The following is a 27,268-nucleotide window of genomic DNA, read 5'->3' as shown; positions in this document are numbered from 1 at the left end:
ATAAGAGCTATTAGATAAGCAATCTTCACTGGTCTATTCATAGGGCGATGGTTATTATTGCCTTCTTTAAAAAATACACGGGCCTCCTGCTAGGGAGATGCGTAATGTAAAAAGCAGTTGAAGGCTTTTTTCAGGCGTGAGAGGTGTTGAAAAACCGACAGCGAAGCTTGACGGAGAGTAGTCCATTTCCTATTTGGGTAATTCACTGGAACCCTGCCTCATTGTATCATTAAAGGAAGGTCCACTTTGACCGCGGCAGCTTCTTTTTCGTGAACCAGGAGGGTTTGGACGGTTCCTCCCATTTCCACCAAAGTCCACTGACCTCGCCTTTCTCTCTCCTAAAATCCAACACGCCAACCATATAATAATCCCAATCGAGCCACCCTCCAGCGAGCCAGTCGTCGCGAGTTGTCGGCATATAGCTGTATTTGTCAACGTTGTAATACTCTAGTTGCACAACACAATCATCTCTATTAAATTGCAGCTGCAGCTTTTTCGTTTTTTCGTTCCTTGTCACGGACAGAGTGATGGCTAATCCACAGTAGTCACCAATAAATTCTTCCTGCGGTCTCTCTGCCTCGCTTACATCACGGTTTTCCAGCCAACCGAGCATGATCGTGTTGTGAAATTCAGCAAGGCGTCTCTCTGTTTCAAGTTTTACCCAAGGCATCAGATCAATGCGCGGATGAAGATCGAACAGCTCTTGGATAAGGATTTGAGCGGTAAAATCACTTGCGTCCCCCAAATTCAGCCCATTGCTAAGGACGACAACTGCACTACGGGTATCGGGAAAAGTGTGTACACAGATAGCCGTGCCGATACCCAGCCCTGTATGCTTTAGAAAGGGCCTCTTTGGCGACTCCGTCCCTAGTATGTATTTGTGGGAAGTCCTTTCAGCGTCGTAAGTGGTCAGAGTATTATATGAGCCCCAACCAACTTGACATGAAGGCATAACAGCCCTCATCCATCCCATGCAGTACTCTGACTGGTTCTGGAATGGGTCGTCATGGGGTCGGGTCCAGTACCCTTTGCGGATCCTCTTCATCTGTTTAAGAGGGTTTCGTTGAATGTCTTGCAGAATGCCTGGTTTCATCTCCTCCTCTTCTTCGAATTCCGCCGACATAGTGGCAGCACACCATGTCAAGAGATCATTCACACAGCTCCGCTTGCCAAAAGCCGCAAGGATAGGAGTGTGTTTCTCAGAGGTCCATTCGTATTGTAACTTTTCCCATGTACCATCTTGAAGCTGTACATACGGATAGGCGATATTATCGTCCGTTGCGACTTGTGATTCGGTTACAGCTGTTCTTCGTAGGCTCAACGGCTCCAGGATCTTCTTTTGGACAAAGTCTGAATAGGACATTTGACTTGCATTCTCTACTGCCAAGGCCACTACTCCGTACCCGACGTTACTGTACTCCCAGGTCCTATCATAATACTGACCAACATCATTTCCAGTGGGCGCGGTATTGGCAAGGCGGATAAAATCTTTTGGTAGTAGAAGGACCTTGCCATCGGGTCCCAGAATAGAAACGACTGGGTTTGATAGACCTCCTGAATGCCTAAGAATGTCGATGAAATTCGCCTTTTCCCTAATTCGAGGATCATCTTTGGGATTAAAGCCGGGCACGTGGACAGACACAGGATCCTCCCATTTCAGTTTCCCCTCATGAACAAGAATTCCAACAGATGCAACAAGAAAGTTCTTCGAGAGCGATGCCAGCATGTACATGCTATCTGAATCGGCAGGCAGCATGTTTTCCACGTCGCGGTATCCGAAACTCTTCCTGAAGATTGCCTTTCCTTCATGGAGAACACCTATGGATATGGATGCCACTTTGCATCGTGTCTTGATTTCGTCAATGATGTCCAATACATTCTCAAAACGATGAGGTATCTCTTCCTGCACTATGTTTAGCTATGTATTAGAGACAGAATTAGACCTCAACCTACCCCAGACGCCATCCTTCTAAACAGTCTAACCACAATGGCTGTAAACGAATGTGAGGTATAATTTTTAACTTTTCGGATGGGACAGGGTTGTTGTTGGGTATTTCGATGTGGGGTTTATTTTAGGCGAGCGGTCCAGTAGACGGGTAGGCTGTGCCGGGAAAGAATATCCGGTGGGGGAAACCTGGCTGAGGTGAGCAATCAAAGCGATGCTCAATACACCATGTGCTACTCGAGTCGTCGCCCTACCATTTGGGATGGAGGCTGAAATTCTCTGGGTGAATCGGGCTCACTGCAGGAGAGTCCCACCTGCCAGTTGCGTTGTCATGATCGTCGAGTCTGTGCTTGCCTCATATCAGGCTTCGAGTGGCCTCGCAGCGCCGGTGAAACGCGATGGAGAGGAGAGATTCCCGAGGATGTCTCATGAGAACATTACCGAATTTAATGTGGGTCGTTAGGACTCGGGGAGGGGAAGAGACGAGGGTTAGGATGACACCGGATCGAAGCTGTAATCATGGAGAAGAGTAAGAATCGCGGACGGTTCCCGGACGGGGTCGTGAGACTTTTTTGTGCGGACACTTACTGTACTCGTATCACATCAGCTTGCGCCATTCCTCTGCCTGGACTCATTATCGCGTCATTATTTTGGTTGGGGCTAACAGGCCCTATTTCACTTCCCGCCCAAAACACCGCAGAATGAAGTTCACCCGTTCGCTATCTCGCGCGAAGTTCAGGCACACCTGCAGCACCTCCATTGCGTGCGTACCCAAATTATTCGAATGCTGCCCATCCTCAACCCATGCGCACTGGCCGCCATTGGCGGGAACATCAGCCCTAGAGCAAGCCTCTGTTCATGCGCACTGGCCGCCATTGGCGGGAACATCAGCCCTCGAGCAAGGCTATCATCCAGATGACCTGTTAGTGTTATAACGCTTATTATGTCATTAGACGCCTCGCAACCTTCTACTGTTACTGACGTCTGGATTTCTCAAGTGTCCAAACCTACCCCCTTTCTAGTGCGCCCGGAACTTTCTATGACCAGGCCTTCGAAAGCTGCCTCGCGACATTTAGCCAAGTCAACGAGTGTCTCTCGGAGCCCGGCGCTGCTCCTGTTACGTGAGTAACATTACAAGGTAACGAAGCATCTGTCGTAACAGTCATTAGCCATCGGCTTACGCGCAGTACCGCCCAGAAAGCACAGCAGCAAAAGCAGTACAAACAGCACATCATTGAGGGCTCTCACGATGAGCGATTCCCCACCGCTAGGTGATAGTACGACCGGAGGGGGCAGTGGTCCAACTGGTGGTGGCAATGGCGGAGGGACGGCCACAGGAGGAGGGAGTAGCGGCACAAGTCAGCATAGGTAATATCATCCTTGTGTATCAAATGTTAGATACGTTTCTCAAATGCTTGGTAGCCACCAGTAAGGCAACACTCGACTTTGGGTCGCTAGCTCGAGAAATAAGGGAGGCGGAGCATGGACTAGGCATCTTTCTTCAATGCATCATTCATACCGGAACGAAGATATCTATTTGGGCGGCGCTGGATTGAATCCAATGATGGAGTTGTGAGGCTAACGGGGCATAACTTCTTAACGCTACAAATTGAGACACGTTAACTCTGAGCTTTTGCATTTGCCTTATGCCTGATAGAATAATAACCAATGGTAAATATCATGCTGGGCAATGGGCAACGGGCAACCGAGGGATTCTTTCGCTTGGGTTAGCTATATAGTCATTAAACTTAACGCTAGGAAGATCTCAGTGGAAAATTCGGCCCCGGCGATTACCAATGAATACCAAACGCGAGCAAATTTGGGCGGCTGCGCTAGAAATGTATCTAGCTTCGCTGACACCCGAGGAGATCCAGAAGATCGAGGCTGTCACAAGCCAGCAGTCGCTGCTCGAACGAGCAAAAGAGTTGCAGAAACGCTACAGCGAACGGAGAATTACGCGGAGACTTGAGCAAGTCAATCCTTTTTTGACAACAATTCACTCCTTTTCCGAAGTTGTGAAGGTCTTCCTGCAGTCCAACCCTACGGTCTCTGCATTGGTTTGGGGTTCCATTTGCTTTGTTTTGGAGGTAGGGGTGATGTCCCGAACGCGTTCCGGCGGCTTTCGGGGTTAACTTACCCCATAACCCGTCAAGGCGTACGGTTTGAGTTAGGCAGCGTGCGGCTGCTAACAGCGCATAAGTTGTCCTTACGCCATGCCCATGGCCTTAACCAGATTGTTGAAGCATTCCAATGCATCGATCGCGCGCTCCCCAGGTTCCTTTATTACATCACCAAGTTCGGTTCTCAGGACATTTGCCAGTTAGAGGCAGCTTTGGTTAATTTCTTTGCCGAGCTTATTGGTTTCTTCCAAGACTCAATTCGTTTCTTCCGGCGACGCACGATAAGTAAGCGTTCGCCCCCAACACCGTTTAAGCAACGCTAAACCGATAGGCAATATACTCCGTATATCTTTTACGCCGCTTCGCGAGACAATTAATACGAGACTTCAGAGATTCCGTCGACTGATCGAGTGGGTGGAACAAGAAGCGAGTGTTGCTTGTGAGCATGCTAAGGAAACAAAGAGAGAAGTTCAACACCAGGAGTTATTACAGCGACTAGACAGATTTGGACGGGAGCTGCAAGATACGATGTTGCTCGGCAGGCTACCGTTCCAAAATCTTCCTACTATACAAAACCCAGCCTTCTACGGAAGAGATTTGGAATTACAGAGACTTGTGCAACATCTGCATCCTGGTAATATTCCGAAAAAGCTCTTAATAGCTGGCCTTCATGGCTTAGGAGGTGGCGGCAAGACTCAGATAGCCCTGGAGTACGCTTACAGATTCGTGAGCAGCTATGATGCAATCTTGTGGGTGACCGCAGAATCTTCCCTGAAGCTGGCAGATTCTTTCAAGTCTATTGGACAGCAAATCGGTATTGTTGATGATTCAAATCAGAACACAGATCAAGCTCGCGAACTGCTTAAAGATTGGCTATTCAAGACCAGCAAGAGAGGTCCGTCACCCCGTGTATGTCTCTCGATTAAGCTAATTTATGTGTCAGAACCGCCTAATCGAGTGGTGAAATGGCTAATTATTTACGACAACATCCAGGACTGTAAGATACTCGAACGGTATTGGCCGCGGGCTACGAAAGGTGCCATAATCATGACATCGAGGAACCCAGGCGTTGCTCGCCATTTTGCAACTGTCCATGCACGGATTGAAGTACTTCCCTTCTCATTGCATGACGGCGAAAACTTCCTTCTCAGTCTTTTGCAGGATAATGAGAACAGATATAGTTCGGAAGAAGACCGGGAAACTGCTTCTAAAATTTCACAGGCTGTTGGTAACCTTCCTCTTGCTCTGAGCCTTGTTGGGGGTTATATTTCATCCACCGGCATGTCCTCAAGGCGATTCCTTGATACAAATAGGCATTTCGAACGGAATTTTCTGTTCAACGAGGCAACACGCTTGTGGGACACACAATCATACCAGAATTCAATAAATACGACCTGGACAATGAATACATCGCCGTCAGGAAGTATGTCTGTCCTTGATAATGACACTTTGTCACTCATTCAAATGCTCGCATTCCTTGATGGTGATGGGGTTCCACTTTCGCTATTTTCGGCTAAGCGAGATGATATGTTAGTACTCTTCAAATCTATAAATCGGGACCCAAAAAACCCACATTATTGACGAACTAAAAGGTTATATGAAGGCCCAGACATTCCTACCGACATTCCTGGACTCGAAAGCCTGTTGCAGAACCCTTTTACAGATATCCCAATGTGAGTGTGTTAAGCCTGATATATACCACTATTTACTAATAGAATACGACAATTCACAGAATTGAAAGATCTGTTGCTGCGCTACTTAGGATTTCATTGATTAATAGAAACCGTGAACAGGACCGAATTGCGTGCCACCGCCTTGTCCGAATTGCCGTCTCGCAGTCCATGGATTCTGAACGGAAAGCCGAGATTTTCAACCGAACAGTCTTCCTTTTGAATGCGAAATTCCCTCAACAACAGGATGGCAAACCAATGCATGAGAATTGGAAGATTTGCCAAGAGCTTTCCCGCCAAGTATCATCACTTCTGGAGACGTATAGTTGGTATAAGGATGAGGTGGGATATCCCATTCTGCTATGTGAAATTGTAACTCGTTGTGCATGGTAAGAATAAAACATTGCGCCCTGTCTCTTTCTGTCTGATAGCCATACTAGGTTCCTTTTTGAAAGCGGCCAATACAATATTGCGTTTAGCATGGCTGAGGATGCTATAGTGCTCTGTGAAGAATCCTTAACAACAAGCAAACATCTAGGATTCAGTGAATGGTATGTACGAGACCTGACAAGCTATTTGTACAATGTTCAAGCATCCATTATGTTCGAGAGAGTCAGTCCTGATAGCGGACTTGGTCTTTATTTGAAGATCAAAGCAATTAGGGAGGACAATAAGCGACCGGGCAATCCGGAGGATCTCAAATGGCTTGCAGCTGCGGACGGAAACATAGCCGTATCTCTGATGGCAGAAAGTCGTCCAGAAGAGGCTTATCCAATTTTGCTGGAACTCCTTCAGCGAAAAGATATGGAGACTAACAGAGATATATATATGAGCAACATCTGCATCTGCCTGATACAAATGCAACGACTCGGTGAGGCCCTAGAATTCTGCTTCGAGTCTATGGTTGCAGTACAGCAATTGCGAGGAAAATGCAGCGCTCAGATGGCAATGTGAGTGCAAATCTATTCTGCTTAGACCCCTCACTATTGACTAACTTGTACTAGACTTCACTTCTACCTTGGCACCATTTACTATCAGCAGGGTAGAACAGACCAGGCCTTTGAGGCATTTCAAGACTCTTTCATTATCCGGCAAAAGGTGATGCCACATCATCATTATACTGGCTTTACCCTGTACAAAGTTGGCACCCTTATGTGCAAACGAGGCGATCCTAAGTCGTCTATGTAAGATTTATCCAAATGATTTCATTCGAGCACTTCTGACAATAATCAGCCAGTTCTTCCATGAATCACTTCAAATCCTCGGCTCTAGTGAATGCCACCCAGGTGCATCCTGTCGGACCGCATTTGCGCTATCCGAAGTTTACGAACGCATTGGTAACCCTAAAATGGCTGCACGCTATATGAAAAAAGGAAAGAAGCATAGATCAAAAATTGTTGGGGCTGAATTTTCCGAACTAGGCATAAGTCCGGGGGAATATGACAGATTTGTCGGATTCTCGCATAGGTGATCATTGGTTCCTTTTTCTTTTTTTTATTCTGGATTGTGCTGATAACGGGGTTTCGGATTTTTTTCATCGGCGAACCATGTGGTGCTTGTTATGTTTGGAAGGATTCTAGTAACTAATTATGCTCGTTGAATAGATGTAGCGAGTGATGATATTTACCTTTTGGATATCTGAGGAGGGCGTTATAATTGTTGTTCAGATCATTCCTAATGCTTGGCTGGGACACGACTGTATTTGATAAGACAGTAATTGAGCAAAATTTTGGGTGGAAATGTGGAGGTCGAGGTATACTTTCAATCCATACCTTAAAAGGCCTAGTTCAGCCTTACACACCAAAACGTCGGGACTCCGACCCCAACCTCTGCCTCCTGCCAACTCCCATGTTCTGATGCATTCGCACTCAATTGCGCATCTGATATAAGAACAATTGAACCCTCACTTCCTCCAAGAAATGACTTGATCGAAAGGAATTTCATCTATGTAAACTATCTAGCATCACTTCCGAAAATGGGACTCCCAATCTTACCCTCGGAGTTGTGGATCTGCATCCTTTCCGGTAACATAGACCTTACCCACTTGTGGATGACGTGCGGCAAGTTTCCTACCACTTCTGTGACTGTGTCGATCAAGTCTTTGCCGAGAAACCATCCGGAAGGCTCACATTGACCTTCACAATCTCGGATCAGTGCGCCTCGAAGGTGTCCGCTACGAACTCAATGTCCGCACTGGGTTTAACCGGTTCTCGGGGAATAAGAAACTCGCGTATTTCAAATATGACGGAACTAACGAGGACTACAATCGAATTTCCGGTCGACTATCGTATATTGTTGCAGTATGGAGGCGTCAGATGGACTTTTATACGGTGGGAAAGGCGAGGACGCCAGGGCAGACAGAGGGAGGTTTGATGTGCCACCATATGTCATCACGGTCAGACATGATGTCAACGATACCAAGTTGCCGAGCTTAAAGGTCGATTACGAAAAGTGAGAGATATCTTTCGATTGGCGAAGAATGTATTCGGTATTCTTCCGCGAGGCCGAGCATATGAAATGGTTATGGGCGCCTCTTGTAAGTCTCGTTCCTGGGAGTTGGTATACACTAGGCCTGTTGCTGATCATCTTACCTTATTTCAGGCGAAAACGTGAAACTATTCGCAGGGAAATACGTTGTATTCGGATCAAGGAATGATACAAGGGTAACGTCGGTTGGGATTACCCCGATGATTTGTTTGGTGAGGATGAGGCGGAACGTCTCGGAAATTTGGTTGCTGCCGCACGTCGCGCTTCTTGGGGTGAATCTAGCGATGACGGGGAGGAGAAAGATGATACAGAAAGTCGAAGAAAAGAAAAGGAAGGAAATTTAGAGCGTGAATCTGGACAATGAGGTCACTGATGAAGATAATGATGAGGATTTCTACAGGCCAAAAAGCGATGACACTCCTTTGGATCTACTCATGGCGCTACTAGACGGTAGCTCATCGTGTGATGTACCAGTGGATTATTCTACCGGTGGCTCTGAGGAAGAACTTGATGAGGATGAGGACATGGGGGCATGGATGTCTGAAAATGTAGTCGAAGACGGGAAAGATTCGGAAGCTGAGAGAGTAGAAGGCGTAGGTGAGCATCAAATTGTTATGTAAATAGAATGTCCAACTTGCCAGCAAATATTAGCTTTCAGTTAGAAAGAGTAGAACCGTCTGAATCTAGCATGAAATCACGTACATACTATACCTTCCGCTGAGCATAACCCCCGTCAGGGTTTTACTTAAACATGCGTTGCAGCCTCTGCAGTCTTTTAGAAACCACTTGGAACGCTTCTTCAGGCTGAGCTGCCTACGGGTTCGGTAGATAAGCTTGTTATTTTGCTATTCTCCTTTGCTACCTCGGTTCTCAGCTTATCTGGTCAAAACCTTCACTACGGCGACCTCTGATTTCACTCTAACCATAAGAATAAGGTGACTTTATATTAAGCAAAGAACGCTTGATGTTAAGAGTTTTATTAGGTCACTGATACCACTGTCCCTCCTTGACATCAAATCATCTTTATTTTATATACAGTTCCTCGAGTCTCATATATCCCACCACTTATCATAGAGAAGGCCAAAGGGTAGTCCATGAGGTATAAATATTTAACAGTCTAAATTAGGATCTCCCATCGAATCTGGTCTTAGAGCCCTTTTCCGGCTTTCTGGTAATCCTCAACTCAGCCTTTCATTAAATCATCTCTCCTTCGTCATCATCTCACAACCACCCAATTTTCATAGAAGGCATAATCCATATCATAACCTATATACGCCGCAAACCATGCACAACTCTATGTACTCTGCATATTCTCCCACTTCACACCTTTCAAAAAACCCCTATACTCACTGCATCCCATGACCCTCGCCCACCATCTGTCCTATAAGGACCCAAACGAAATAAAAAAAGGCCTTTGGCACAATCAAGCCTGCCGCGGCAATGAATAACTCTAAGTCTACTCAGGACTCTATTCCTCACGCAGCCATCAAACCCCAGCCGTCCACTTATTCATTTGCATTAGGCGAAACAGGCAGGTGGGCAGGCAAGCAGGTACGACAAACAGCAAAAAGACCCGAAGGACCCATGCGAAGGAAAACACGCAGCTGGCCACACAAGACACAAATATCAGCAACAACAACGCCGGCGACGACACCGAAACAGAAACGCGCACGCAGGTGGGTCAAGGAAGCTCGGAGGATACTCAGTCCATCTTGGCATGCCCACCGCCCACGTCCCCTTCATCGACAACCACGTCCGTGACCTCATCGTCAGCCCCAACCATATCCATGTCCTCGACCTGCACCGCGCCATTGTTGCTCACCAGCTCTGGCATCTCCTCGCTCATGGGCGTCATAGCGCGGGAGTTCTGGCCCGGATTCATCACGTCGTCGCCGAAATCCTGCCTCAGGCGGTCCCCAGGGTCGTCTCCCATAGCAGGCTGGTCGGATGCCGCATCGCCAAACGCATCCTCATCCTCATCCGCACCGCCGCGCGCGCCGCCTATCGGGATGCCCGCAAAACCCCAGCCCGGGGTGTCTCCATAGATGTTGTTGTAATTCATCGGCCCGATGATGCTCTCGGTCATGCCCGAAAAGCCCTCGTCATATCCCTCGTCGTGATACGGCGGTGGCTCGGTATCCAGTTCAAAAGCGTCATGTTCTACGTCCGTCGTCTCCTCATCCTCCGGACTCCCGATCCCGGCTAGGTGCCCGGGAGCGCCTGTCTTCCTCGCTCGCATCCCTGCTCCTGTTTCCTCCGAATCCAAACCATCCCCGCGCAGGTGACCCGCTGCGACTCCGGCTGAAGCGCTCGACGACCCAATGCAGGACGAGTCGTCGAGGCGCCGGCCGTTTCCCGCCGGCGAGCGTGATGTCTGGCGTGAGCCGGGCTGCGAGTCTGCGGCGTCTTCAGATTCGGGGGAGTAGGCTAATTCCACAATTTTTTGAAGGTAATGAGGGCCTAAAGGGGTAGAAGATCTGCGACGGTAGAATAGAAGGTATGCGGCGGATGTTATAACTGATTTGGGGTTGCGTTGGCTGACTGAGGAGTCTGTTGAATGAATAGTGATTAGCTATACCGTTTTGGGGAACAAGAAGTAATTTAGGAACAAGTTACATACCATTGTATTCATACCACTTTTTGTCGAAGAAGTTCTGTGCAAAGGCGGTGTAGTGACCACCTCCAAGACCGCCGTAGTGGTTGTCAACAGCGAAGAGATCGTAGATCATCTCCTTGCCTTCTGGTAGACCAACGCGTTCACTGAGATCTAGTCCTTCAATCGGAAAGTCGACAAGCACATCAATCTTATCCCGGAAGCCCCTATTAGCGCTGAAACGCTTTAGGTGCACGACGAGAATATCTGGCAGTGTCCAGATCTCTAAGGTCTTGCTAGCTCGTCGGAGTTCCTTGCAGCGGTTGCAATACCACGCATTCTCTTCAGACAAGATCTCTCCTTTTGATGTCTCGGCGAAGCATTCTTGCAGAGTGATTCCGGATTTCTTCCGTAGAGCTCTCCTGGCCTTCTTTTCTTGAAGCTCTGGATCCTCTAACGTAGTCATTACCGTCCAGGAATCTGTACCCCGTGCGTCGTCTTCGCTAGTGCCCTCGAAAAGTGCTTCATAGACGCTCGGTTCCCAGTCGAGGATGATGCCCTCGCCCAACCGGATCAATGCGGGGTTATCGTCCTGCTCGGGTTCTAAGGACTGGTTTATTGGCTGGCCGTACCGTTGCTTGCCCTTCTTCGAGTATGTTGCGAACTTCTTGTTCTTTCCGCGATTCGCTTTGCGAGAGTTATGGTGTCGACCAGGCCTAGTGAAAAGCTCCGTAGATGGAAGACTGTCATCACTGCTTTCGTTATCCTGTTCGAAAGATTCTTGCGCGTTAGCTGAGAATTGAATTGTATCGTCGGCTTCCTCGCCAGAAGAAGAATGGAAGTTCTCCTCTCCAGATTGCATCGAAGATCTTCGACTCTGCTGAACTGGAACTCGGGATTCGATTGTGGGATAATCTTTGTTTGTATCAATCGTGCTCCATCCTGTGGGTACCATTTCCCTGCCAGCGCGAGAGTACTTCATTTGGAACATATTTCGGAACTCTGGCGGGATGAAGCTCCCGGGCTGAAGAACCTCGGGGAGTTGCTGTGAGTCTTCGGCGCTATTAGATGCATCCATTCCTTGGTCTAATGGTGTCCCCACAGGCTCAGTCATGGAGACATCCACGATACTGTCTTCTCCTTCGATAGAACCATCTTGAACTCTTGGGTCCACAGTAGAAGAAGCATCATCTTCCGTTGTTAGGACTGCGTCCGAGCAATTTCGCGAATTGTCGAAGGACCCTATGCTGTTGGATATCTCGGTCAGAATCGGTCTTGTTGTCATCGTGGCAACTTTCGCGAGTACTTTTCGGAGTATCGAGTCATAGTCTTTAGCTTCTTCCCTTGTAACAAGGACGAAAGACGGCCATAACTTTAGACCCCTCGAAGTGCTATACATGTTGTAAGTCGGTGCACGGTGGAAGAGAGGCACGACCATTCTATCAGCGAGCGGAGATTCCGAATCTGGAATGTCTTCTTCGGATGATGCATTATGCCACGACACCATCGATCTGATCTTGTTGTGCTTCTTCTTGGGAGGCGGAAAATTGGTAGGTGCATCTTCCAGTTCGTATATCACAATGTCATCGCGTGCTTGTATGTTAGATTCTGCGATGGTTTTGCTGTCGTCCAGAGTGCGATAGAACTTGTGGCTGTATATTTCCGCACCCATTAGGCGGTTCCACTTGAGGCCAGGAACCCTCTTGGCTATGTATTCCTTGAGTGACCGAATAGTTCCATTTTTGTCAATATCAATATCGATTTGGAAGGGGTAACCATGAAGAGGGGCAAAGGTAATTGTGTGTTGCCATGTTTGTTCTATGGGTAGCTGTAGGGTGAGGAGAGAGAATGGGTCGAATGTGATACTGACTTTGTCGCACTCTGGACAAACCATGGTATTCTTATAAAAACCGTTAAAAAGGTCCATAGCTACAGAATCGTTGCGGGCATGATGAATTTCCCGGAACTTCTCTCCAAGTGCACGAATAGCCTCCGGATCATTGACTGTCTTGTCATCAGATTCAGGATTCTCAACATAAGGCTTCTTCAGGACCCGGTTGAGATCCTCATGGAGACCATCAACTAGGAAACTTAAGAATTCTTGAGAGTCTTGTTGCCCATAACCTGAAAATAGTGGCTGGGCTTTACCTAAAGCATACTTGAAGTTTTTGGGTGCGAAGGATGATAGAGCACTATCATCGTACACTGCACTAAGCAAACCTGCGTATGCCTTGGCAATAGAGCCACCATGGCCTAGTGGATTTTTGGGGTTGAGGTCTCGCTTATATTCCTCCTCTGTTGAATGTTAGCCGGTTCAAAAGCCGAGATCCTCTGTACTACTATTGACTTACGAAGAAAATAGAGTGACAACTCTTCCACACTCCGGATACACTGCAGAGCAGAATTCATGTAGCAGGTGTTCCCGAGATTAGTCAATCCTACGGTGCCTTTCGTACGGCCATCTCTCCGCGTCCTACCTCTTGTGGCTGGACCACCGGGAACAGGACTGCTTCTGCCACTATCACCGTTTCCTTGAATCCCCTTGGTTTGAGATTTCCCAGAGCCATTTTTACCAGAGCCGAGCAGCACACCGTTTTTTATGGCAACCTTTCTTGAAGTGTCAGAAATGTACTCCCCACCGCCTGGACCTCCAATTTGTTCTTCTAAAATGAGAACCTGATCCTCCGCAAGACCCGCAGTCGAAAGGTTTAGATGGCCATTGTATTTCTCATTCGCTGTTTCGTCTTTCCCGGTTACCATTTCACGTTGAGTCCCTTCAGCTAGGGAAGTAAAGCTGGCAACATCAATTAATAGGGGAGGCCGCTGCTGCGTAGATGTCGCAGGGGATGGAGATCCGTCCCGTGAAGTTGCAGGAGTTAGGATCCCCGATGGACCAGCCTCCGTCTCTTGCATCTGGTCTGTCTGGGCTGTGTTGAGCACTCTCCAAACTTGAACTTTTGTTTTCATGTCTATTCCAGCAGCTTTCTTGGCGTGCTGCAAAAATCGCTGGTATAGCTCGCCACGACTAGCAACTACTCTTGGACCTAGTTTTTGATTATCTTTTAATGTTTGCTGTGTCAAGCCAGCTTGGTCGTTTCGAACTTTGCGAATTGTAAAAATAGGCGGATAAAGTTCATACTGGAGGTTTTCCATAGCAGATTCCTTGGGCGATGTGTTATGAACATACCGTCGAATTGTTGGTGATCCGGTTTTCTGGCCATACCAAGAGAGTATCAACCCCCAGGCATCGGGTGGAAGAACTTCAAAGTCAGTAGCCATCGTAAGCCCAGACTTGAGTGGGATGAAGTCTTCGCCCTGCTCGTCGGCAAGGTCATCATCGGCAAACCCTATGACAGGTGAGTATGAGAACATGCAACAGTACAATTAGCTTCAACAGGAGCATACCTTCGGCAACAAGATCGGAATTATCCACAGGGCCTATTTCTCCTTCCAAAGCAGTTTTATCGAACTGCCCGGGGTGTTTTATGTTGTCCGAAGTCCTTGCTAGTACTCGAGCCAGCCATGAGGTAGAAAGTAGATATCCTTCTTGTCTCTCTACAAGAGGTCTAGCATGGAGTGCCATAACTTTCGCAACTTGATCGTCTACACTTGGTAGCAACGATGGACCTGCCACCTCCCCTTCTGATGCATACCCGGTGACAAAGCCCGAAGTTGGAGGAGATGTCTGAGCACAACTCATTGTCGAAACGCTGGTTGCAGTTGATTCCTGGTTCGAGACAGAGGCTGTATCTGAGCTAGCTGCGCTGACTCCATTCATGACAGAAGAGCCCAGATCGTCAGCCATATCCACAGACGTAGCCCGCGGAGGTCCCTGCTGTTCTCCGAGGTTCGAACGGGCTCCTGGTAGGGGTTTCGTTGCCCGCGTACTACTTTCATCGCTCCTGTTCTCGAGATCCCCACTTGTGCCTGGCGATGGATCGATATCCATACGCTCTTTTCTGCCGTCCTCCATGTCAGATGCTGGTCTCTTGGCGGGAGAAGACGATCGAGGTGAGGGTCGTAGGGTGGCTTGCGTAGGCAGTTCTGGATTTCTTGATGAGTTCTCTGTCATTGAGCCACGCCGATCCTGGGTTGTCGAGCCAGGTATGCTCGCACTAAAATCTCCGTTATCCAACGTTAAGTTAGCGCAAGCTTCGCTAGGTGAGCTTGCTGCGCTCGATATAGTGTCTCTTGATAAATTGTTGAACTCTTGCGACGCTTCAAGGACCTCTTCGTGAAGATGCGGAGGAATGTATCGTGGAGGAGAGGCTGAGGCTCTGATACCGATGGAAGGAGGATGCGGGGACGATCGTGGCGAACTTAAACCCGAAACCTCATTCAGTGAATTTGCTAAGTTGTTGGTGCCTCGTTGTTGGCTTTCTGAATGTCCGGCTGGTGCGAGCTTGCGCTTCTTTGTGGAAGCCGTTGTGAAGAGAGACAGCCTACCTGTGGAGCCGATGAAGCTCCCAGGGCAGGCAGAAAGGTTGCCAGTAAAGAGAAACGCGTTGTGACTGCGCCTGCAACCTGATTGCTAGTTTAGTAAATAAGAAAGGGGGACGTGGCNCATGGGTGATAGGTGGCAATCGATTTGTACCTGAGAGTCAGGCTGTGGTGGAGGAAAATGGGCCGTGACATCGATCGTCGTGCTTCTCTGATGGAGTTTGCCGGACTCAGCCCTGCAAAATCAGCAACCAATACCGTGGGACACAGACCGCATCGCGACAGGGGCGGTGGCTGCTGACCAACAAGGCTCCTTTGGCACACCCCAGGATTCTGCCTTTCACGAGACAGTAGGAGACGATAGGGTTTACATTTATGCGCTGGCTCCGAAGCCTTTTTATGGCACCTGTCGGAGACCGACCGTAGACGCCTGCTGAGTGCCTGTAAAGGCTGAAGCTTCTCACAAGCGAGTACGAAAGACCAACAACAGGCCAGGCTGCCATCTCCTCCGCCGCCACAAAGCACGCTCTTCACCCTGCATGGTAACTGGATCTTCTCGTTCGAAATGTTTGGGTATCTTTTTATTGAGCAGTTACTTGATGACCTGGAGCCACACAAGCAACACCGCGAATCCATAAATATTCATCATGGTTCGCTAATAGTGGTGACGATGAGGACAAATGTCCCAGACGCTTTTGTAGGCAACCTATTGCCTAGAATTAAAGCGTCACCATCATTTACGGTGCCAAAATAATCCCAGCACCGTCTCACGCGGTTCCCTTCGTTTCTCTTCCATTCCCTTCCAGGCCGCAAAGGCAGCCACCCAGCTAATCAGTCAAGCAAGAAAACGGTAGAATGCTCCAGAGGAATCCTAATAATACAAAAGATGGATGAAAGCATCATCCATAGCCAGCATCATCAGCCGCCTCCATTAACGCTGCCCTTTACTTAGAATGCCCGCCATTATTCAACCATGCGAACGCAGAAGCACCCCCAACCGGATTTGCAGAACGCGGTTTGGTAAGCGTGGGCATGTTCTCCTTGGCTAAGGATTGGGTCTTCTCTACAGACACGGCTCTCTTAAACTGAGCATCACTCGCTTCGCTTCCAGAAGTTGTGCTCGTTCTGCGGCGTCCGTCATCGAAAAAGCGAGACTGCCCTGTCACAGGGGACGAAGAGAGTGTATTGCTGCTTGAGAGCGTACGAATTCCGGCTTTTGCTGGTTTCAGCACCTTAATGCCGGTGTCTCTGCGCTGATAGTTGGCGCTTGCATTCTTACTTGCATTCGCCCAGTCCATAGTGTTCGTCTTCTCTCCGTAACGTCTCCAATTGCTCCATATGGCAGGAGATGCACCCGAATGCGCTGCTGAGCTGGTTGCAGGGCTTGGGTCACTCCCCTCTTTAGACTCAGTACGGTTGGTCAAAAGGCCAAGGGATGGTCGCTGTTCAAGGCTTTGGCGTCCGGTGGATGCGCCATCATCCGATCCTACCGCAACCCCACCGTCATTCAACTCTGCGCTAGCACTTACATGCTGTTGGTCGTTCAATACAGAATGAACCTTTTCTGGAATCTTGGGTGCCTCAGGCGCAGTTGAACGCGCCACCTTTATAGGCTCTGCATGTCGTTTTTGAACATTAGGCGACCCACTAGTAACGAACAAAGATTTAAATGTCCTCTCCTCCTCTGGTCTTACAAGGGGTATCCGTAGCTTACTACGATCATTGTCGAACAACGTTAGAGTATTGGAAGAGAAGAGAATGTCTGCGTTGTGAGCACGAAGCATATCACTTCCAATGAATATTTGAATGGCCTTTGGATCGCACTCATCTTCGTTTCGCTCGACAACTGTGAACTCTACAGTCAAAGACGGGAGTTGAGGTGCAGGGCTATTTGACCGAGATGAAGCTGTTAGTGGAATAGCTTCCGGAAGGTACACAGCGAGCTTGATTTTGCGTAGCCCCTCCTCACCTTGAACGACCTCATCTCGAAATCCGAGGCGATCAATGAGACGGATATCCAAATATGATGCGTATGAGCCACAGCAGACGGCTGCATAAAGAAGTGCGTCATGATCAATGAGACGGATATCCAAATATGATGCGTATGAGCCACAGCAGACGGCTGCATAAAGAAGTGCGTCATGATCAATGAGACGGATATCCAAATATGATGCGTATGAGCCACAGCAGACGGCTGCATAAAGAAGTGCGTCATGCTTGAAATTAGTGTTAAGCCAGCATCGAATGATTGCAGGCACAGAGCCTAAGATGAACAGTCCAGGAGCGAGTCCAGGAGGATCTAGTGGAGAGGTACCAGAATGACTGAGTCCATATGCAGTGTCCAGACCCAGACTGTTTGCACGCCCAGAAGTTGCCGAATGAACAGAATGCCCCGCTGAGCTCTGTCGACCGTCAGATTTATGCGAATAGCTCCTTTCGGTCATAAGGTGACCACCTAATCCACTACCTATGCGAGGTATCAGATCTACAGACGATCGTGAAGCGTGTGCCCAGTGCCCTTGGTTCGCAGTCTCGTCGAATCGAACGCTGTTGGCGCGTGATGTTGCTCCCATCCGCCTTGGTTCATCATCAGCATCTAATTGTAAATTTCCAATGAGTGTATTTGAATGATCGTCGAAGTTGGAAAAGTGCTCTGGAGGAGGGTGGTGCAGTGCAACTATGAGCCAAATGTCAGCAAAAAGGGTACCACCGAAGACGAGAACGAGCTGACCCTGTTGTGGCGTGCCACTTAAGACTGAAGGGAAGGGGGAAGACGCTCCCCAAACCGACTTCACTCTAGCATCCTCATCTTGTCGTCTTTCCAAGCGAGAGAGACGTTCTCCGTGATCTGCTTGAGTCTGCTGAACCCGAAGCATCTCGCTTTGAAAGCGCCAAAAGTCGTCACGAGGAGTAAAGGCAAGGCTCTGTGGATCCATCACAAAGGCTAAGCATCCCTCGGTATCCTATATTTGCCTAGGCAAACGATCCCTCCTTCCAGGCCACAGCTCTGGCCAACCCCTACCGACGCTCCACCTTCACCGAAGCCCAGGCGGCGGAGCCGTCAACCACCACAGGATGTATAACCACAATATCCACCAGCTTTGCGAAAAAGACCTCGTATTATCGGCCGCCGAGCGGGATAGACCAGTATGATAGAGACTATAAGCCTAAGAGGGTGCTATAGGTTGGTTGACAGTATTGATTGCAGAATGCAGGGAAAGTGGTGTGTGCGAAAATTGTCAACTTAAATAGCGGATGAGCTCCAGCGTAGAGTCGCAGAATCTCTGGCGTGGTAGATATGGCAGAATGATGGCGAGACTGCGCGGGTTGACGATGATTATACGTTGTTGTTGGTGGGTGTGGTGATGAAAGAGCAGCAGAAAGAAGCTTCAAATAGTATTACAGTATTAAGGTTCGCGGTAAGAAGACAACTAGCTTTCTTCGCTCAAAAGGGATTATTTGCGTGAGCGCCTGACAGGAAGGGAGAGTTGCAGGTTCTGATACAACAGACGAATCTCATAGTACACGGGAATGGCCCAGCCGCCTAATTAGGTTTAGACATAGAACGCTAACATTCCGCCCAATAGGGCTGGCTTCCGATTATGCATCTCGAACTTCCTTAACCACCGCAGCGCGTATTATATCACATACAAATTTATAATCTATTAGCTATTCTATCCCTGTTGTATTCTGTTTATGTCTCGGCCCTTTGAAACTCCACAATGTGATCTAAGAAGACTCGAAGCTCGCCCATTCGGATGGTTCATTCCACCGAGGGAGGACGTAAGGGAGATCGTCCGGGAGTTGATCCGGCCATTGTTCTGCTATCAACTTGATCAACTCGTCGTAAAGGATATAGTATCCCGTAGGATTGAGGTGTAGGCCTTGGATAGCAGAAATCAGCCCGAACTGGTCAATTCATTGTGGGAATGTGAACTTACCGTCATGCATTAAGTCCACAAGTATTGAGTTTTGTGCAATATCCAAAGAACCAGGAACTGGCTCCCCTATACTCCAGCCAGTCTTCGACATGAAAGCACTCCATAGATTTAGAACAGGGATCCCAAGCTCCTTGCCAAGTTCACAAGCGGCATCGGCATAGCTTTTCGTGCCAATTGCGGTTCTTGATGGCTTGTCATATCCCTTAGCTTTATCGCCAATCCAAATCAGATACTCATTAACTGGCGGTGGCGCAACGAGCACAATCCGAGGTTTGTGCGCTACTACTGCGGGATGAGTGATTATCTTGGCTAAATTTTCCTTGTACCTGGGAATAGGGACATGCTGGTTGTCCTGGGCTTCAGGCAATGAGGCATCATTAGCGCCGAAGAAGATCATCTACGTTGATTCAGTTTAATTTTGCTTGATATAGGTTACGAAAACATGTAGAGCGCACCAAGAACCGAATCCGGGCTTGTTCCGGAGATGGAATGATAGTGGGGAGCACCTTCACAGCCTGATCCGTGTTGTAGCCGCTGACGAAAGGTTAATGGTCTGTATGATTTACCGAAGAACTTTATAATTGCATACCTAAGTCCCCTGTTGACAATATCGAGGCGTCTGATGTAGGCTTGTTCAATGTCAGAGAATGGAGTACGAGATCGGCATCAAATAAGAAAAGGAAAGCTGCAGCCGATGTACCAACCATTCTGCAGAGCTCGAGCAAAGCCAAAACCACGCTCTTGAGTGCCGGATTCCTGGGTAATTGAGTCTCCAAAGAGAATAAATTGATCGTAGGCCGTGGCCTACATATTCGGTGTTGGTAAGGGAGTGAACAATGGGTTTCTTCACATACCATAGTGAGGTCTGGTGAAAAAAATGTAATTGCCTGAGGTGTGAAAGTTATGATTACGGACAATATAGGGAATACTCCAAGGGCAAGCAGAGGAGAATGGTATTTATGCTTAGGCTGGCAGCTGTTTACTTTACTTCCAATGCGCAAGCCGAAGACGATGCCTGAAAGCTGAGAAAATAGCAGAACAGCCAGGGATAGGGTGGAGCAATACTAGTTAGTTATAAAACAGCTTATAAGGCCTCTTATCCCGGATAAATTTCTTGAAAGCAACAACGGTTGTACTATTAGAGAAGACGAAATGTATACTTCCAAAGCCTTCGCGTCAAAGAGAAAATGTATTACACCTCTAAGCGAGTCACCTAACCCCGGATGCATCTGTATTAATAATAAAATTAACAACGCCTCTATATTAAATCTAAATAAAATGATTACGCTTTATAAGATCACTAACTAGGCGTGGCGTAGAATATATATGAGAGGCTATGGAGCTCGATCGCTCGAGAAGATATCGACGATATAGCCTGTGCACTATCACGCTAAAAGGTAGGTCCACTAAAAGCTTGGATGTGCGTACCGAATTTGAAATCTCGCAGCGCTCGCTAAAAGGGTGGGGGCTGGTCGTGCGCGTGGCTGTATGGTCTGGGTCTGCTGATGTAAACGCTCAGCTTTCGCCGACCACGCCGAGCTTTTCCGTGATAGCGCCGAGCTGCAACTCGCTTCCTGGGGTGGTTAGTCTGGGAACGAGACGCAGGGCACAAGTGCCAGACATCAACCGTTCGCACTAGATAACTTCCGACTGCCTGACAGGTCATAGGACCCTGCCAAGCATGACAGCGCCAGCCAAAAATTCCCGAGGCCCGCCAAACACAAAATCCCCGAGGCCTGCCTAACACAAAGTCAGCAGGTCATGTTAGGCATCTTGGCTTCTAACAACATCGACGATATTGATGCTTTGTGCGCCGACTGCTGCGATTGCTAATACTGCCCCTCCTTTGATAACCACCAAGCCAAATCTCTTTGCGCCTCCTCGGTTTTCATCGATGGCCTCCCCAAGCCAGCCACTAACTCCACATTACTTGTTTTCTCCGAGGCGCCATAGTCTAAGCAATGTTTGGTAGGACCACCCCCATTCTCTGAAACCGGATGAGCCACAATGGCCTCATGATACCATAATACTGCCAGGTGTGCCTTCTTCAGATGATCAAGACAGAATGGTTTTCACGCTTTTAGACTCATACTTTTCATACTTTCTTCCCACGCTACTTTCTTGGAGCTTCGTTGCTAACCGCACGGCCTCCCACAGCTATTGACCACCTACCCCACGTACACCCACTATGCCGAAGTCGATAGCCTCCTATCACAGCTTAGCACGCAGCAGTCGCGATGGCGATGACCACTACGACGAGGATGACGTAGACCCAAATGAACAACATGATACATACAGCAGCACGACTCCAACGTCTCCTATTACATCTCGTAGACTCAGGCCGAACCGCACCTCCGACCTCGACCTACAAGGACGATTCCCTACTGAACAATCAAGTCTCTTAGGATACAGCCATGGCACTTTTAGGTCCTATACAAGTTTATCCTCTTCTGTGCCTGGTACACCCCGCCATTATTTGACCCGGCATAACAGTCAGAACCTGACGGCAAGCACAAGGCTTCGTCATCATGGTCGCGTTGGCTCGTTCAGCACGCGGCTGGTGAATGCCTTGGGCTCAGAACGGAGGCAAGCGCTTGGTAAGTGTTGAAGGAGAATTTACCAAGGGTTGACTTCATTCGATGGAGTTCGATGTTTTAGGAATAACGCTTGCTAATATTTTCCATTCCAGAAGCAAGCTTGCACGACTCTAAAAATTCCTTTTGGCACGATGACCGGGTGTGGTACAATCAATTTACCTCGACCGACTGGGTCCATGATAGCATCGCGGATGCCTATCGCGTGAAAGCGCTACGAGGCAGAAAAGATATCCGAGGGAAAATACAAGCATGGTTTGACGGCGCACAAGGATGGATACTGGTCGCCATCATCGGTTGCATCACGGCGACTATTGCATATTTTGTTAACGTCACCGAGAGCATGTTATTCGACTACAAATCCGGACACTGCAAAACAGCATGGTACTATAGCAAAAAGAAGTGCTGTGTTGGAGCCAGCATATGTGATGAATGGCATCATTGGTCAGATGTCATTGGAATGAACAAGCTCGGCGATGAAGGAACACAGTTCGTTGTTTTCGTCGTCTCTGTAGTGATTCTAGCCATGGCTTCTTGCGTCCTGACGCTCACCACCAAGACAATCATCCCTTCCGCGATCTCACTAGCTACGCTTGACGAGAATCTTGGCGCAGATGTACTACGACTTGATCGTGATGAAGAAGGAAACAAACGTAGTCTGAGTCCTACTCAAAGGTATAACGAGTCTCAAAGACGCCCACCTATGGTCTACTATTCTGCAGCTGGAAGTGGTGTTGCAGAAGTGAAAGTCATATTGAGTGGATTTGTTCTCCATGGGTATCTCGGTGTAAGGACTCTGACTATCAAAACCTTGGGCCTGGTCCTCAGTGTTGCCTCTGGGCTCAGTCTTGGTAAAGAAGGCCCATACGTTCACATCGCCACCTGCGTTGGAAATGTTGCGTGTCGTTTGTTCTCAAAATACAATCACAATGATGGAAAGCGCAGGGAAGTTCTCAGCGCAAGTGCTGCCAGCGGTGTAGCAGTAGCTTTTGGTGCGCCTATCGGTGGAGTTCTATTTAGTTTAGAGGAAGTCAGCTATTACTTCCCCCCAAAGACTCTTTTCCGGACGTTCTTCTGCTGCATTGTAGGTTAAGAGCTTCGCTTTTAATTGGCTTTGTTTTGCTAACACAACTATAGGCCGCAGCTCTTTCACTAAAATTTCTCAATCCGTATGGAACAAATAAGATCGTCTTATTCGAAGTTCGTTATCTTACCGACTGGCAATTCTTTGAGATGATAGCCTTCATCTTACTCGGCATTCTTGGAGGTATTCTAGGAGCTCTTTTCATCAAAGCATCCAGGATATGGGCAAGGACATTTCGCCGCATTCCAACAATCAAAAAATGGCCTCTGCTCGAGGTCTTCCTTGTAGCTTTGATCACCGGCCTCGTAAGCTTTTGGAATAGGTACACAAAACTACCAGTAGCAGAACTCCTTTTCGAGCTTGCTAGCCCCTGTCATACCTTCACCAATAGCGGGACAGGCCTTTGTCCGGCTAAGGAGCAGATTCCGAGCGTCATATGGTATTTGTGCATCGCATTCTTTGTAAAGGCGATTCTTACCGTTATCACTTTTGGCATCAAAGTGCCTGCCGGAATTTATGTGCCTTCTATGGTAGTTGGCGGTCTGCTTGGGCGAATTGTCGGCCACATCGTCCAATATCTGGCTCTGAATTACTCACACACCGGCCTATTTGGAACGTGTAACGCTGATGATAATCCGGAAGCTTGTGTCGTTCCCGGAGTCTACGCAATGGTTGCAGCCGGGGCGACCATGACTGGAGTCACGAGACTATCGGTTACGCTTGCTGTTATTCTGTTCGAGTTGACTGGTAGTTTGGATCACGTCCTTCCTTTCTCAATCGGGATATTGGTCTCTAAATGGACTGCAGATGCTCTTGAGCCCTTAAGTATCTATGTAAGTATTTTCCTAGTTGCTTTGACCATCAATTTCTAACGATTTTAGGACCTATTGACGGACATGAATTCATATCCCTTCCTCGATAACAAAGTTCGACCCGTCTTTACTACAGAGCTTGGGGACATCACACCTCCTGTTCGAGAAGAGCGTATCATCGATATTTCAGACTCTCCACTTATCCTTGCCAAGGAGCTTCGGCAAAAGCAAGAGCATCTGCACATGGCAGGGGAGCTAGATGGTGGCTTACCCATTGTACGAGACAAAATCCTAGTCGGACTTATTCCAGCACCGGATCTAGAATTTGCTCTCGACAAACTGGAAAACGAAGACAACAGCCTATGCCTCATGTCCACCCAGGTTCAATGGAATACGCGGGAGGACGAGGAAGAAGACGATGACCCAACAGACTTCACGCCTTACATTGATCCAGCTCCCGTTGCACTAGACATCCATTCCCCGATGGACCTCGTCTACGAATGTTTTGTAAAGCTAGGGTTACGATACATTTGCGTACTCCGAGATGGACGGTATGCTGGTTTAGTACGTTATTCAATGCGCACTCTTTTTCGCAGCGTGACCCTAACCGTTTCTCAGGTTCACAAAAAGGCTTTCGTAAAATACATCAAAAAATTAAAGGAACACTAGATTAAGGGCTCGTTTTACTACCATTTTTTCACCTGTTCACGCTCACCTATTCGACGCCGCCAGGAGGATCAAATTAAGGCCTATCAGGTGGATTGTAAGCGTCACTAGCAAGCGCTCGTGCAGGGGTGTAGATCGAACAGGTGAGAGCGGTTCGTTTACCAGAGGTAGTCGCCAAGGTCGCAGGCAGGCGAAATAGCGGTGGAGCAGGGGTTATAAGCTTATAGTTAGTTGAGGTTGGTGAGAATCACGTGATGCGTACATCCTTCGAAAAAACATCATGATCGAGGTTGGATTGATCGAACAGGCCGCCCAGGTGAATATACAAGACCCCCTTTTTCCTACAGAGAGGGTGCAGGTGGAATCCCACCTGTTCGATGATGGTCCAGGTGGGCAAGATCACGCAACATATACTATTTTGACCGCATAATCGCGGCAAGCGCGAGGTCGAACAGGTCAGGTGGAACATTACCAAGACGGCCCAATAGGTGGAAATCGAACAGGTGAGGTAAAATAAACAGCTCCTACCTGTTGGATATTTGACCGGCCAGGAAATATGCACCTGTTCGTTCTAAGTGGGTTTTTTGGGCGACGAACAGGTGAGAAAAGGTCAGTAAATGATCCCTAAGCCCAGAATTCAGCAGGAGTTGCATAGGCGCTCCGCATTGTGTGCACCCCATTGCATACCCTTGAAGACGCTTGGACCCTATGGATATCACTTACATATTGGCATCCTACGTTGATTCGTGCGCACTGTACTCGTCGGAGCTTGTATGGAGTTACGGTTGTGTTAACCGTTCTGAGATTTTTGCCACGTGTGTTGCAGATAGATTGCAGACGGATGGGATGACGAGCGTCTAGGGCTCAACGCTTGAATAACGTACCGGAGAATTTCTCACCCTATGTCGGCTGTTCTGAGAGACATTTTTATGATTATTGCACGCCATGGTTATAGCTCGCATGCTCCATCGGTCTCTCGCCGCCCGTGCTCTATATAAATCCAACAGATCTCGGTTTAGTCCATCTCTAGTTGAAAGCGCTACGAGGCAGCAAAGAGGTCAGAGGACCCTGCCAAGCATGCTCCATCGGTCTCTCGCCGCCCGTGCTCTATATAAATCCAACAGATCTCGGTTTAGTCCATCTCTAGTGTATAACCCAAATCTCTCGCATTGATAGCAGAGCGAAAATAACTCTGGTAAATTCTGGCCTAGTGTGCTGCTACCCTTTTTTAAGCATCGTCTCTTTATTTAGCCAAACCACGCGTTTCCCATGTCCATAAAATGTCCATAAAGATACCTATTATGGTATAGCGGCGACTTATCTCTTAGCCCTCTTGGGTACCGGGATTTTAATTTCCATTGTTAATCTTTATAATTACCGTCCTAGGCCTTTGCCAGTGCTTAGAGGTATATAAATCTGTAGCCCACAGTTTACCTATATCTCAATTATTAGGATTAGTTACTATAAAACTTATAGCTGTTGACCGAGGTGGCAATGCGGTCCCAGCGGCAATTACGAATCGTCGTTGTCAGCGTTTCGCTATCCACCTTATGTATATACAGTCTCTTTTCTTCATAGATTAATCTATACACGAGTCAGTGATCTTGTTGGATTGGCGTGGCGTGGATCTGAGGCCAAATCCACGCCATCCATTAAAAAGACGATTTGCCGCTAGGATCGCCATGGCGCTCCAGTGTAGATATATACTATATATAGTAAGTCTTGGCATGGGTTTGGTGTTATAATTAAGGAGTAGAATGTAGTTGAACTTACTAAAAAGGGTGTTAGATTTGCTTACTACCTCCCTTTGAGTCTCCCTCTATAATCTTATCGTTCTTAATAACCTCTACCTTATTGCTAAGTATATCTTCTACCTTAAAGCCTTTAATTGCGTTAAACTCTTCCTTAAGGCCCTTACCCTAAGCCTTACTAACTACCTTAGGTGGTTAAGGCAGAGCTTCTGCAGCCTTACGAGCGGTAGAGGCTTATATAGGTGATAGAAAAGGAGCTGCGGGCTCTCCTTTTACCTCTCTAACCTCCTAATTATTAAATGCTCCTTTTTGCGGAGGCCCGTATGAGTGCTGAAGACACTTATTCGCCTTAATTATATCTATTCGCAATTAAGACTAACGATCTTTAAGTAGAATCTTACAACTACTAAATAGTCTCTTGTATTTATCTAATATAGGAGGCACCATAAGTATATTAAGAGCAAAGTGAGCTAAATCCGGTTGGCTCTTATAGCGATTTAGCCAGTATTATAAGATATTAAATTGTTTGTTTTTACTAACTGGCTTACAGTTCGTTTTAAGGTAGGATCTAAAGCTATCCTTATTGGGTTGATTAATTGACTAAACTAGGTATAAGACTTTTAGGCGTTTATAAGCCTAAGTAGAGGTATACGTCTTTACTAACTGTGGCTGAGGTAGTAGAGGATTTAGGGTAGGTAAATTTAAGAGGCTTAATGAATATTTGCCTTTATATTTGAGCCAGAGCTCCTTAACTAGATTCTTAACTATAAGGATCTACTTCTGCTTCTTAGTTAAGTCCTCCTATTACTACTTAAACTACTTTATCTTAAGCGTTAGGTTAAGTATAATTACTACGTAGTATACCCTAGTATTATTAGCCTTTTTGTAATACTTCTCGCACTTTACTTAAGTAGCTTCTACTCTACCTATAAGATATTTATAGCTTTAAGCTTTCTAGCGAGTATAGTAGTACTTTTACTTCTTAGCTAAAAGCTTTAAGAACTTCTACTTTATAGAATTAAGCTTATTTAGAAGCTAATTAAGTGTTTAAAAGTGATCCGCAAGGCCTATTACGTTGCCTTCTACTATAATAGTAGCCCCGTAAAACATTTTAAGGTAATTATATAGATGTTTAAGCTCCTTTTAGTAGTGGTCTTAGAGCTTA

At 47.5% G+C, this 27,268-nt stretch overlaps 6 protein-coding genes across 6 annotated transcripts; 3 read left to right on the top strand and 3 right to left on the bottom strand.

Moving 5' to 3' along the window:
- Window positions 1–229: 229 nt before the first annotated feature.
- K441DRAFT_674000 (beta-lactamase/transpeptidase-like protein) lies at window positions 230–1,965 on the bottom strand (the record flags this gene model as incomplete). Its single annotated transcript, XM_067650700.1, has 2 exons — window positions 230–1,903; window positions 1,954–1,965. 2 exons carry the CDS (start codon window positions 1,963–1,965, stop codon window positions 230–232), a joined length of 1,686 nt encoding a protein of 561 aa, XP_067508537.1.
- Window positions 1,966–3,741: 1,776 nt separating this feature from the next.
- On the top strand, window positions 3,742–6,923 carry K441DRAFT_541642 (uncharacterized protein; the record flags this gene model as incomplete). The annotated part of the gene is made up of 7 exons (XM_067642659.1): window positions 3,742–4,043; window positions 4,220–4,350; window positions 4,397–4,960; window positions 5,009–5,492; window positions 5,798–6,124; window positions 6,176–6,685; window positions 6,740–6,923. 7 exons carry the CDS (start codon window positions 3,742–3,744, stop codon window positions 6,921–6,923), a joined length of 2,502 nt encoding a protein of 833 aa, XP_067508536.1.
- Window positions 6,924–7,710: 787 nt separating this feature from the next.
- Window positions 7,711–9,001, top strand: K441DRAFT_693225 (uncharacterized protein; the record flags this gene model as incomplete). Its single annotated transcript, XM_067652631.1, has 6 exons — window positions 7,711–7,790; window positions 7,834–8,102; window positions 8,158–8,271; window positions 8,337–8,434; window positions 8,567–8,819; window positions 8,985–9,001. The coding sequence occupies 6 exons, from the start codon at window positions 7,711–7,713 to the stop codon at window positions 8,999–9,001; spliced, it is 831 nt and encodes a 276-aa protein (XP_067508535.1).
- A 923-nt stretch (window positions 9,002–9,924) lies between these two features.
- On the bottom strand, window positions 9,925–18,191 carry K441DRAFT_684532 (UCH-domain-containing protein; the record flags this gene model as incomplete). The annotated part of the gene is made up of 5 exons (XM_067651789.1): window positions 9,925–10,772; window positions 10,843–13,110; window positions 13,167–14,162; window positions 14,221–15,226; window positions 16,254–18,191. 5 exons carry the CDS (start codon window positions 18,189–18,191, stop codon window positions 9,925–9,927), a joined length of 7,056 nt encoding a protein of 2,351 aa, XP_067508534.1.
- Window positions 18,192–18,887: 696 nt separating this feature from the next.
- K441DRAFT_653453 (SGNH hydrolase) lies at window positions 18,888–20,538 on the bottom strand. The gene is made up of 6 exons (XM_067647544.1): window positions 20,051–20,538; window positions 19,901–20,000; window positions 19,786–19,825; window positions 19,652–19,730; window positions 19,197–19,593; window positions 18,888–19,139 (listed from the first exon to the last, which is right to left on the bottom strand). Exons 1-6 carry the CDS (start codon window positions 20,051–20,053, stop codon window positions 18,985–18,987), a joined length of 774 nt encoding a protein of 257 aa, XP_067508533.1. The 5' UTR covers window positions 20,054–20,538; the 3' UTR covers window positions 18,888–18,984.
- Window positions 20,539–21,384: 846 nt separating this feature from the next.
- K441DRAFT_540319 (uncharacterized protein) lies at window positions 21,385–24,355 on the top strand (the record flags this gene model as incomplete). Its single annotated transcript, XM_067642592.1, has 5 exons — window positions 21,385–21,793; window positions 21,886–22,874; window positions 22,928–23,707; window positions 23,756–24,250; window positions 24,305–24,355. The coding sequence occupies 5 exons, from the start codon at window positions 21,385–21,387 to the stop codon at window positions 24,353–24,355; spliced, it is 2,724 nt and encodes a 907-aa protein (XP_067508532.1).
- Between the last annotated feature and the right edge of the window lie 2,913 nt (window positions 24,356–27,268).

The sequence above is a fragment of the Cenococcum geophilum genome, assembly GCF_001692895.1.
Source record: "Cenococcum geophilum 1.58 unplaced genomic scaffold K441scaffold_5, whole genome shotgun sequence".
NCBI classification, from domain to species: domain Eukaryota; kingdom Fungi; phylum Ascomycota; class Dothideomycetes; order Gloniales; family Gloniaceae; genus Cenococcum; species Cenococcum geophilum.
This window is presented reverse-complemented; position numbering and strand designations above follow the sequence as displayed.